General features: G+C 47.9%; 2 protein-coding genes across 2 annotated transcripts; both read right to left on the reverse strand.

The window, feature by feature from the left end:
* Positions 1 to 672: 672 nt before the first annotated feature.
* LOC6532040 (chymotrypsin-2) lies at positions 673 to 1,813 on the reverse strand. The gene is made up of 3 exons (XM_002092781.4): positions 1,474 to 1,813; positions 1,142 to 1,418; positions 673 to 1,080 (listed from the first exon to the last, which is right to left on the reverse strand). Exons 1-3 carry the CDS (start codon positions 1,734 to 1,736, stop codon positions 727 to 729), a joined length of 894 nt encoding a protein of 297 aa, XP_002092817.3. The 5' UTR covers positions 1,737 to 1,813; the 3' UTR covers positions 673 to 726.
* Positions 1,814 to 2,704: 891 nt separating this feature from the next.
* On the reverse strand, positions 2,705 to 4,094 carry LOC6532041 (serine/threonine-protein phosphatase Pgam5, mitochondrial). Its single transcript, XM_002092782.3, has one exon. It carries the CDS (start codon positions 4,041 to 4,043, stop codon positions 3,222 to 3,224), a length of 822 nt encoding a protein of 273 aa, XP_002092818.1. The 5' UTR covers positions 4,044 to 4,094; the 3' UTR covers positions 2,705 to 3,221.
* Positions 4,095 to 12,856: the final 8,762 nt, after the last annotated feature.

Below are 12,856 nucleotides of genomic sequence, written 5' to 3' on the forward strand. Positions count from 1 at the left end.
GGCGCCTTGAGCTTTGCATTAAGTAGACTTTGCTTTAAACTTGCATCAACGCCGAGCCAGACAAAGTTTCGCCATCGCTGAAAGCCAAAAGTGTAGCAGGCTAAAGTTAAGCACCACGATGACGGGAATTCAGGAGGAGGGTCGTCGTTTTCTCCTGCACTTTCTCCCAACATATTGTCAGCTCTCGCAGCGGGGGGCACCCATGACAACGACAACGACAACGCCGACAACGCCGACGACAACGCCAACGACATCGAAAACGACAACGACAACGACAACGAAAACGATGAGGACATCGCCTGGGCGCATCCGCGGCAGAAGTGCCTTTCACGACTAAAATTCAATTTGCCTATGATTTATGCATTTTGCGTCAGATTCGCACGCCAGTGCCCTCGAGAGGCTTTCAAACTTAAAGTCAGCCATGATGGCCCCAGTTCGGCTGCAAACCGGAAACATCCGCACAGGTGCATCTAGTTTGGTAGCAGCGATATCACCTCGCGGACTTCCGGTCCCTCGGGTTCTTTGTGCGCACTCGTCGTCGTCCTTTGTTCGGTGTATCAATGTCACATTTGGTCACAAATGACGCCGGCTGAAAGGCAACTGCGGTTCCTTTTGGTGGGGGGACAACCACATGTATTACCATCAAATGTCATCAAAGGAGTCTGAACCCAGTGCGATGCAGCAGCACCTTATTTTGCTGCATTTTTTTTCGCTTTACTTTGTATATCAAGTTACGAGAATCAGTACGAAGGGTGTAAGAAAAAGCCCACTTAAGGATACTCTAACCCCGGAGTCGGAAAGTGATTTGATGGTGGACAAAATCCAGTCCTTGTAGTACAGAAAGCTGAGGAACTTCATCGCCTTGCCGCCCGCACATCCCATGTGTCCGCCAATGAGCCCGAACAGCGCCCCCTTGCACAGCAGTGGTCCGCCCATGTCCCCGGCGCAGGTCATGCCCGCGTCCACGGGCTCCGTACACACGTTGTGGTCCGCGGTGAAGGTGTCGTAGTGCTCCTCGCAGAGCGAGGGCGGCCTCAGGATCACGTCCAGGTACACCAGTTCGTCCGAATAGGGGCCGTGCTGGCAGGGATGGCAGGGATTACTCCATGGCAGTGACGCGAACACACGGGCTGGCGCTCACCTGGTATATCTGCCCCCAGCCGAGGGTGATGCACGTGTCGCCATAGGTCACGTTGGCCGTCTTGCGCATGAGCAGCGGGAGGACGTCGTGGTTGGAGCTCTGGATGCGCTCGGAGAGCCTGAGGATGGCCAGATCGTTCTTCTTGTAGCGCTCGTACTCCGGATGCACCACCAGGCGATCCACGCTCCGGTAGTCCGGTTCGTCGTAGAACGCCAGTCGCGCTATGTGTCCGAAAACCACCCGTATGCCCCGCGGGTTCATCGACGCCTTGTACCGGCTGTGGAGAATTGCTGGGTTACTTGGAACATCCGACTGACACTCCTGGAACTTACTCCGTCAGGCAGTGGGCGGCGGTCAGGACAGCGCGACTGCTCACCAGGACGCCGCAGCAGAAGTGATTGTCTCCCCGATGCCGCACGTAGTTCTTGGTGCGGATGGAGACCACGTGGCGGGACAGCCGGTTGCTCTTCGGCTTGTAGCCCCCAGATATGAGCATCTCGAAGGTCTCGTCGCTTATGTCGCCGATCACGCCCAGGTCAGCCTCGGATAGCGATGTACTCAAGATAAGTCCTAAAAACACCGTCAGAATTTTCATAGTTTTTTCGATTTTCAGGATTGGAACAAAACTGTTGAAGTTTTGGGAAATGTGTATATGTGGAATGCCATATAGGTACATAGGTCTTGACAAAATGTGGAGAATAAATCTAGCTTTTTAATATACTTGGATATCCACAGATGTGGTGAATATCATAGCCTTTCACAGTATCTGCACAAAACCAGTTGTGGACCTGGTTAAGGTACAGGAAGTAGACTCTTTATCTGTGCTTCTAGGGATCAATCACTTTGGAGCATTTCAAATCGCAAATGGTAGGTAATCCTACTTCAACACGAGTGATTGGTGGTGCACCATCATCGATCAACAGGGTAAGGCGAGTAACGTACTTTAATTCTGGCAATTAAGTAGTCGTCTGCGCTGCAAAGAGCCCATTATCGATAAGAACACTTGGTAATCAGACATTTTGATTGCCCACCTTGATTAGTAAAGACATGGAGGCTCTTACATTGTAAAAATGGCTAATCCATCCCATCACCAGGTTAACATATGGACTATATAGGCACTGAACACAGTTATCAAAATCGAATTCGGAAGTTACTAAGTGATTTCTTAGCAACGACTATTAGCTACCCGTTAATCAGCTGATAATATTAAACGAGCTTGAAGCTAAATAACTAGTAATTATTAGTATAGTATTAGAGTTACAGTATATATGCTCATGATAGAAAGTGCTGCAACTATCCTGTGATTTTCTGATATACCCATCCTGGGGTGCGCATATTATAATGCACATTCGCCGGACGTTAAGGGCCATTTGGAGGCAGCCAACCACAACAGCAATAACAGGACCATAAAATAAACACTTGCCTTTTTTCCATGTGCTCCAGAATTTGCGGCGAGGCAAATATTTAGCAGCTGACACTCGTGGTGAGTGGCAGTTGAGGATGCGGGGTGGATGGGTGTATGAGTATAATGCAATATTCAGCCCCCAACAAATTAAATTCAAATTGTGGAGCGATGCAAATTTAATGAAACGCCGGCGGCAAGCGGCAATGCAAAGGCAACATCGTCGACGATGGCCAAAACCAGAGGCGGAAAACCGAGACCAGAAACCAAAACCGAACCGAACAACATGGGACAGGCGCAATAACCAACATTAAAGCCGCACTAATGAGCAGAGACAATCCCGAAAGAGTTGCGCAAATGTGCCAACTACCGGGTGGCCAGAAAGTGGGCGGCATGACCGCTTTGGGCGTGGCAGCCGCTGGCATTGTGGCCACTGGATGTGGATGTGAATGTGGATGGGAATGTGAATATGGATGTGAATGTGAGTACGCTGGCATGCGGATGCAGATGCAGCTGGCAGTGTGCTGTTGGCCAAGTGATTTTGGGCAAAGTTAAAGTGGTTTTCGCCCAGTTGCGACAAAATGTGCATGAAGTCACGTTCCCACTCGTACTGCAAAATGAGCTAGTCCCTCGAGTCCGTGCCCAAGACGCATCCGGGAGTATGGCCTTAATCGTGAGCTATTTAGGCCTTCGATGGGTGATCTCGGTCACCGGCATGAAGCCGGAGTCACCCAAGCAGCGCAAGGTCACATAGCCCGACGGCCACACCGTCAGCCAGGTGATGGAGCCGTGGTTCAGGTTGAGGCGCGTCCAGGCGGCCGGAGGAAGCTGCAGAGCGCGCAGGATCAGGTAACGGATCACATTCGAGTGGCCCACGATGAGTAGGTACGAGTCGTGCTCCTGCTCCGCGCTGGCCCTAAAGAAGTAGCGCCTGAAGGCGGCCTCGATCCGTGGACCATCCCTCTTGTAGGCCAGATCCAGGCTGCGGGCACTCCTTTTGGAGGGCGGATCTCCTGGATACGGAGTGCCCTCCGGCAGCAAGGTGCACCGCTTCATCTTCAGCGGATCGAGGTTCAGCTGCTTCAGAATGATCATGGCCGTCTCCTCGGCTCGCGGCATTGTGGAGGCCACCACGTGGTCCCAGGTCAAGTCCATTTCCCGCAGCCTTTGCCCCGTTCGCTCCGCCTGCCGACGACCCCGTTCCGTGAGGTGACTGCCGTTCGTGGTCCTCGAGTACTCGCCATGTCGCACCAGGATAATGTGTCGCAGGGCGTACGACTCCTCGCCATTGGCCACCTTTTGCAGCTGCGGCTTGTCCAAGTCCCAATGGTGCAGCCAGGCGCCACTGGCCAAAGGCTCCAGCGCCCGCTCTTTACCGCCCCGTGCTCCACCTGAAAGCATGGAGGGCTCCAGGCTGTCGAACAGCCGGATGGCCAAGTAGGTGACCAGGGATCCGCAGCTCATGGCGCCCACCGAGCGCCAAAGGGCGGAATACCTCATGGCAAACTTGGCAGAGTGTATTGAAAGTATATATTCAAATCATTCCAAAATCGGGCTACTACGGTCTAGTGTACATTATTTAATATATTTATTTATAAACTAAGGAGTATTGTATCTTAATAGATTCCGAACTCAATTAAAACCCTTTAAAGAGTACAGTTTATTGGCTTAATTCCATTGCAAAGGCAATCAACTCGACTCCTCAGTGGGTTTTCTCGCACTTTTAAAAGTTTATTCAGATTCGAGTCGAGCTCCCCTTTCTTGATTAGCATTCGAGGCACGGCGGAGGGGCTTGAAAGAGTTAAGAAAGTGGACTCCTGAAAGGTTTTGGTCAACTTTTGTGTCAAAGTTGTTTTACCCTCGGCAGGATACTTGAGACCAACTTTCGAGCGGCAAACTTTGCGCCCTCCACAATCGGGCGGCAAGAAGCCAAGTGAGTTGGCAAGGTGATGCCCTGGAAAGCCCATTCGAATGGGGAATCTCCTGCAAATGAGCTCCACTTTAAGGCGGGGCGCTCGGCGTTTAATTTCTGCCACTCAGCCGGAAAAGGGAAACTGCCTATCATTGGCCAAACCACTTTGTCCAAGTTTGTGCCTCATTTAATTCCAGCGCCCAGTGGCGAGGCAAAACGTTGGGCTGCGTCATGGCCACCAGGAATGTGGCCACCAGCGGCATATCCACAAGTGGCTGACCATGACGGGCTCAGTCTGTTGGCCGTCGGATTTGGCCTAATGAAGTTGACTGAAACTTTTGACGTGCCACCGCCATCGGGGGACGTTCTGAAGTTGAGAAGTTGAGTCGTCGGCTCGGAGGTTCAACCCCATCGATTGGCGACCGCACGGATTGAAATTAAGCGGGTTTCCCGGAGAGATCTGGATTATCTGTTCTCGAAAGAAGCTGCTGACTGACACCTTAAATTAAATTCGCACTGAAAGCAACTGTTCACTCATACTGCGAAGTGGGTAAGTTAGTGACTTTCCATATACAAGTCAACCAGTCGAACGAACTTGGTTTAATAATGGAATATAAATATATTAAACTTCCAACACTTGATTATCTGCTCCTTGACAAATTGAATGCATTAAGCTTTAGTTTTCCCAGTGCAGCGACACTCACGTGAGTTGGCCTTGTAGCCACACACCCATGCACTCACTACCTTGTGGGGAGCTCGGAATAAGCCACTCGAAATAACCATAAAACATATCCGGCCTAGAAGCGAGGGGATTACGCTCACAAGGCGAATGAATAAGTAGGTGTGTGAAGGTGTGAAAGGCGTTGCCAGTGCAATAGTGAGTGTGAATGGCAGACAAGTCAATTTCAGGCTTAAATTCGTGTCCTGCAAACTTTGAGCCCTTTGAGTCTGAGTGAAAAATGTTCAATTTGGCCTGGGCCTTTATTCACTACCTATGAATACGCTTTGTTACTGGATTTACTGCGCTTACTGGATTTTACATTGTTTTAAGCCTTTTTAAATAAATTGAAACAGTACGCCCATATTAAAGTGAGTCAATCCTTTTATTCCGGTGGCACATATATTTCAACTGACAAACTCTCCTTAATTAATTGCCATCCGTTCGCAGAAATAATTTGACTTTGCATTCCTCAAATGTGCAGAAGCCATCTCCATAATCACTGCAGATCCTGTAATGTCCTGTGCCAAGTTCCGAACTTCTGTGTAGTTTATGTTTTCAATTTCATCAGCATTAAGCTGAACCGAGAACGAGAACTGAAACGAGAAAAGCTATTAACTTGATAATCCCAAAGCATCTGTATCTGCTTTTCGGTGAGGGGAGGGGGGGAAAAAAGGACAAGAGGACGAACTGGGCCAGCTGACACCATTTCCTTCTTGAATTTGCAAACAAATTTACACGAATTTGATTATTATTATGATGGCAATTTGCAAAAATGTCATCCTTCAAGCAAAAAGGCAAAAGGAACGAGCGAGCGGAAATTTCTCATTGCACAAAGTGGGGCACCATCTTCATCTCCATCACCATCTCCATTAGCATCACCATCTTCCTCACCATACAGGGTGACCAGTCGTCCGGATCGAGGAGGCCCTTCCCCATCCTCCCGCCTTTTGGAGAGTGCCACCCACCCTGGTCGGAATCCTTGGACCGAGTCCTTGGCGGCAGTTGTCCCGTGCAACGTGGAGTGGACTCGCGCAGTTCCCGGGCATTCATGGCTCCTCCTTATCGCGTTCACCCATAATTATGGTGTTCGTCTTGGCGGGAGGAGCGGCTTGTTCCTGGTGCCGGTGCTTTTTCACCGCCAAGACGCAGCGCATCCTGCTGCAGGATGTTCAATTTTCGCTCGGCTTTTATGTTGCCCTGCCATTTTGATTTCCTTATTTGGAAGCCTTCGCCTTGCTCGCCTTTTTTTTTGCATTGCTTTAAGTGGCCGCGACCCACAGCCACGCCCACATCGCAGCTAGCAAATTATCTTGTGGAAAATCAAAAGTTTTCCCGTGGAAATTGTGTCAAGGACACAAAACGCCAGCGGGCGGATCCGAGAAATTATTGCGGAAACGGATAGCAAAGCCGCAAACATTGTTTAACTTTCATTGCCGCTCGTTGGGTTAGTGTTTGTGCTCAAATAAAAATACTTATAAGGCAACAAGGCAACAAGCAGCGGCAAACAAATACAAATTGCCAATGAAAGCAAGTTCCCCATTGCGGTTCGACCTTGTGACTTTGGTGAAGGGATAAGCACTTGGCAGAAAGTAAAGCAAACTTTTCAGCGCGCAAATAAATATTTCATTTACACAATTTTCAAGTCTGCCCCCGCGCAAAGCAAGTGGAATTAATTTTAAATATTTAAGCTTAGTGGGCAATCTGGGCGATTCGTTTGATTGGGCTAAACTCGATGAAGCAGGAACTTAATTAGAAGCTATGTGGTGCTGTTGATTTTATGTTACTGTTTCATTGAATAAAGCAAACCTAACATAATTAGAATTATACAATTGCAACAGTGTCATTTGATTTGGCTATTATTGATATAGCCTTTTGGGAAATTGCCCTCCCCATATGTGGAAATATCACCTTTAAAGGCTTTTTACAGTGCAATAAATCCTGGCAGCGATGCAATTCGAAGTGAAAACGGCCGGCAGTTGCAGTTGGTAAAAAACAGGGAGTAGAAGTGGAAACGGCATGCGGAAACAGAGCAATTGTACAATTGTGCAGGGGAGCTTAAAATACGGCTAGACCCAGGAACACAGCGGCTCACATGTGCCACACTTAATAGCTCATACGCCATGTTGGCCCTTTGTTGACTGCCATCGTTTGTTTACGGTTTAGTGGATTAATGTTTTGGGGGAGGAATAAAAGCGGAAAGCATTCCCCGAAAGCAAGCCAAATAGAAGTAAGAAGGAGCCAGTGCCTGGCAATATGTTGCTCCTTTTGAAGTTAAACAAATCTGCATAAGGTGGAACCAAAGCCGTTACAATTTATGGCTCGGCCCGGGGGCTGCGACTTAAGACCCTGGCCAAAACTCTATATTTGCGCACTCTCAATGCTGCACATAAATTTTAGATTTGTGTTGCCTGCTGCACTTTGTTTTCTTTATATTTCAGTTGGCCTGGATTCAGTTGGGCTGAGTTACAATTTGATTGTTTGCCAGCCTTAATACAGCTCCAAAAATATTGCTCTTTAAAACTAATTGCTTTCACTGCTATCACTCGACTCGAGTTGTCTTTGATTTTCGGCAGAGTTGCTATTAAAACGCACTTCCCTCCCCCTTTTTTTATTAGTCAAACAGCCCCACAAACGAGAAACTTGCTCATTTCATAATTTCTGGCTTTCGACAAAACTTTTGTGCAATTAAATTTGCGGGCTCTCGTCTCCCTTTTCGAAAAGCACTCAAAGAAATAAATATTACCGAAATGAGGCAACTTCGAAGTGCAACCACTGGCAGTCCATAAAATTCCGAATGCATGAATATATGCAACATATACGTATGAATCTATGTACATTCATATACATTCATGGGTGTGTCCGGCAGATCAAAAGCTTTCCGCCTCAGCTGCGTTTTGGGGTCGAAACTCTCTCGCATTACAACTATCGCCCGAAATCGCAATAAATATCCATATTTAACCATCATAATTCATATATACTGCCGCCTAAATCAAACTAACAAAGGCCAAAAAACACACGCACACGTTTATGTTCCGGCAATTGAACAATTCTTTGCAATGGTCTATACCACATTCTACATACTACATATGCATTTATATGAGTATAGAACAATGCCAGCCACTGGGGACTCACGGATGAATGGGAATGGAGTGCATATTGGGCTGCGATGCATTGGCTCTCGAGTCTGGATAACATTCCAGATAATCTCGTAGTTTCGGGGATAATTGAGCAGTACAAATAGTAGCCTCGGTCAAGTAATACAAGCTATCACTATCCCGAGCCGTTCTAAGTTGCAAGTTTCAGGCGAATATCCTCAGCACTATATTATTTATTTTAAATTTCCAGGCCAAGAAGTTGGAGTCGTGGCAGAACCAATCCACTGCAATAGTTTCTATACCGCTCAATGGCTGTGCCCGAAAGTCATGGCAACTTTTAAGCTGAACACACACACTCGCAACTGCGGACACAGTAAAGTTGCAATGCATTTGAATAAGTATGTTCGTATGTTCGTTTGTTCGAGCAAGTTCAGAAGTACGGACAGTTGAGCATCGTAATCCTTGTAACAAGGACTCGTGTGTGAGTGTGTGTGTGAGCTGAGTGTTTTATTCTCGATTGAAACATGTCGATTTTGGATATTCCGCCTCGCTGCACTGCATCGATTTAGCAGTTGCTCTGCGGGAATACAAGCGTTGGGTGTATTACTTAATTTATGATTTACTTCAGTTCCCTTGGCGAACTGAACGTTGTACGGCAGCCATTTAGGAAAGTTTGCTCGCCGAGCGAACGAAAAGGAAAGGGATGGTAATTACATTTTACGGCAATTAGAAGTCACAAAAGTTTGGCTTAGTCAGTTAAAAATGCAGAAATCTAAGTCGCGTCGCCATGCCGACGACCTGCAGGTCCTCCTCCTGGCTCTGGGCCATGTCCTTTCAGCCAACCAGCCAGTCAGCCCGCCAGCCGGAGTTGTGCAATGTCAGCTCCGCCATTTAGCCTTGTCACATTATTTGGCTTATCCCCACGGTCCCCCAGCAACGGCCACCCTTGGCACTTGGCCCGCTGTATGCTGTATGCTGGATGGAGGATTCTAACTGCTAACTGCTAACTGCTGCATCTCGATGCCTCGACTGTGCTCTTCTGCTCCATCTGATTCCGGGCTTGGCTCCGCTTTCGGGCCCTAATTGTTGGTGTAATCTGCTCTGCTGACGGCGGCTTGGTGGCGAGCATCCGCTTTTCATTCATTCATGGTTATCCATTTCCCCTGTCGCTCCAGATTCACATTTTCGCACGCTCCCCACCGCCAACAAACCTCCACTTACCACCCACATTCCAACTCCCACCAGCGTCATCAGCGGCGGCCCAAGAGCGTTTTCGCTTAGGAGTCATCAGCATTATCAGCTGGCGAACTAGATATATATGGAGCTGGCATAGGGTGACCCCTGATCTAGTGGCCTGTATTTCCGTGACCTTAAGTCCTGTGAATGTACTTAGCTTCATGCCATTCAAAGTCATGAAATGTAGTAACTAACTTGAACTTACCTAAATTTTAGCGCGGATTACGTGGCGTATGAGTGATATCACTGACGTTGCATTCTGAGCCACCCTGCCAGCAAGGCCACTATTTAGTTTTCGGTGCATCCGAGTTCAGTCGAGTTGAGTCGAGTTGAGTTAGTTTGTGCAGAACATGCAAGCCGTGTCATAGTTGAGCTGGGCTTTACGGATGGTTTCCGGTGGCTGTGTCCGTGTTTTTGCCGCTTTTCCAGCGACTTACTTCGGCTCTTTAGTGCCCGCAACGGATGTTCAATTTCCCTCCTTTGGCGAGGCTGGCGTTGTGCCTTTAAGATTATTTATTTCAGTACTCCGCCCATCTCAGTAGCTCAGTAGGTAGTAGGACCATCTCTGCTCCGTCTCAGTTTAATAGATACTCTACTATATGGGAGCACATCCTCGCATTGTTTCATTTGCATTCCCAACGTATGCAGGCAGCAGTTGATAGCCGTAATTATGCCACTTCCACATGGCAGTGCCGGGCTTCATCAGGATGTCTAAAATATGCAAATTAATCCGGTCTCGAATTTTGCAAATTTATGTTAAGTTACTTGTTCTTCTGCCGGCAGGCGGGCCGTTTGCTCCTTCGCAAACTGTTATACTGCTGCAGGATTCCGGAACGGGCGGCAATGGAACAGAGTGTGTGGCAGGTGGCAGGTGGGAAGTGGCAGGTGGCAAGTGGCACCTGGTGTGCAGTTGATGCAAATAAAACAAAATACTCTTAATATTTAATCTTTCAATTAACAAGTGGGAGCGGACCAAGAGCTCCACTGGCCCATTGTCTCCTGCTGCCCGCCACTTCCGCTGCTCAGCTCGCTGTTTATTCTCATGCAAATACCATACTTCACACTTACAGCGCCTTGCTGTGGCATCCGTGACACTCGCCGCCCACTTCCGCCACTCCTGCCGCCCACTTCGTCCTGTGCATAATGCGTCCCGCAGTGATAAAAGGCAAAAAGTAGGAAAGAAAGCGAGAATCCGAGCAGCAGAGCATCAGAGCATCAGAGCATCCGAGAATGCGAGAAGAAAAGGGCGCTGGGGAACCTTTGTTTAAGTCTACGAGGAGAAAGCCCGCTCTTCCTGGCCCTTTCAGGTCCCCTAACAATTTGTACGCCTCAGTGCGTGCGCATTTCTGGGCACTTAAGTTTCTACATAGAAGCATCCCATTCCCACTCCCTCATCCATTCCCATTGCGAGGTCCCTGGGCAGAATCCAACCTGCCCTTCTTTTCCCGGGCCAATGCTTAATTTTCGACTTAACGAACTCGCCGCTCATCTTTTTCAGCTTTGCGATTCTCTTTTTTCCGCGCTTGGCCATTGAACATTTTATAAATTGAGACTATTTTGCATTTCTCATTAGAGGAGGAGGTTGATGAGTGCAATTAGCAATTTGCATAGTAAAAACTAAAGAAATTCCATTTTTATTTAAATTCCTTTCTCTGCACTTTCTTTCTTTTTTTTTTTTGCCGCCGCCCAAGGAAGTTGGCCAGTAGCAGGCCAAACAATTTCCATAAATAATAAGTGGCGTACTCTTGATAATCCCGGCTAGCTAAAGTTGAACTCCCACCGATGTTGTTAGCAATAACTAGGACTAACTAGTGATGCGACCAGGTGGGCCCCAGAAAGTATGCTATGATTTTGTTGGCCTGAAAGGGACCGCCATTGGGATAGTTTTGCATGCGAAACTCGTCGTGAGGATATTGCTTTGCCATTTCGGTCACTTTGAATAATTTCACGCACAGATTTCCTTCCGGAAAAGGATCCAGGTTCAGTTCCACTTCCATTCGCGCCTCCCACATAATGGCATAAATAATGTATTGCTGCGGCGGGCACAGAAGAGCCAGGAGATGCTCGTTAAGCAGCATAATATTCCGTAATTATGGCAACCATTTCGGCTCACAGCCGCTGGTTCCTGGTTGTCCTGGATGTCCTGGATGTGCTGAATGTCCTGAATGTCATGGATCCCGTTTTCCATTTTCTGGATTCTGCGGCCGCAGGAGTCACGTGTTGCTTTCGTTTGCCGGCTTTGCCGACTATGGCTGTAATTAAAGCCCGAGTTCATTTTACAATGCAACAATGAGATGTGCGCTAACCGCGGTCTGCATCTCCACCATCCACCATCCACCCTCCATGCCCCACTCCTTTCTAATTATAATAATTAATTTGTTTTCTGTGTCTTCGTTTTTGCTGTTGTTTCTGCCGCTGCTGGAGACTATATGTATACTCGTGGTACTCGCATCTGACCTGCCTTTTACCTGGCTCCTTTGTAGCGCTTCTCTCTTAGTTGGCATTAAATTAAATCCGGAAAAGAAAGTTTTTAATGCGGCTTATTTTCATGCTATTAGCTTCATCCTTAATACAAGTAAATAATCCTGCAAAATGTTAATGTCTCTTGCTATTGTTAGCCGGGTCTGGTTTCTGGTTTTCTACGAATGAATGCGTTCAGTGTTCAGATAGTTGGCAATCAGGCTTTAATGAAACCTTTTCGGCAGACCGGCGCCCAATCCTAAGCACACTTTGAAGCATTCAGCTGAAAACTTGTTACAATTAATAATATCATTATTGCAATCAAAGTAGCCGCATGCCTCGCAATTAGGGGCGTGGCAGCAGCCTCCTTCTTTTCTCAGTCACGTCCTCACCACTGACAAAGTAAACCAAGTTGCTTGACTTGGCCAAGAGAAGAGAGCCGTGGCGTCGAAGGGATAGACTTTGGACAGACAGGGCGACAGAGCGACAGGGAGACAGGATGTTGCCGCTGCATAAAAACTTGTTAAAATTTAATAATTTATGGCCCTGGCCCAGACAGCGAGTAGCCCCGGTCTTGGCCAAATACTCGTACACACACAGCACCGAGCCGAGCTGAGAAGGCAAGTAATAGACGTCAGTTTTTCCTCCTCCTAGTGGCCTGCGACTGCAGCAGCTCGAAAGTGGCTCAAGTTTGTCCAGCTAGTCAGCTAGTCAGCTGGCCAGGAAACCGAAGTGACAGCCAGTGGGTTGGATGGCCTGCAATTTGGCCGCCTGCTGAAATTGCAAAACACTTCTTTGGACAAGCGACCACGCCCTGTTTATGCAACTTCCAACTAATACTCGTATGTAGCTGTAATTAAATTTGGTAGTTGCCTGTGGCCCGTAGTCC

This window comes from Drosophila yakuba, chromosome 2R (genome assembly GCF_016746365.2).
Source record: "Drosophila yakuba strain Tai18E2 chromosome 2R, Prin_Dyak_Tai18E2_2.1, whole genome shotgun sequence".
NCBI lineage: Eukaryota > Metazoa > Arthropoda > Insecta > Diptera > Drosophilidae > Drosophila > Drosophila yakuba.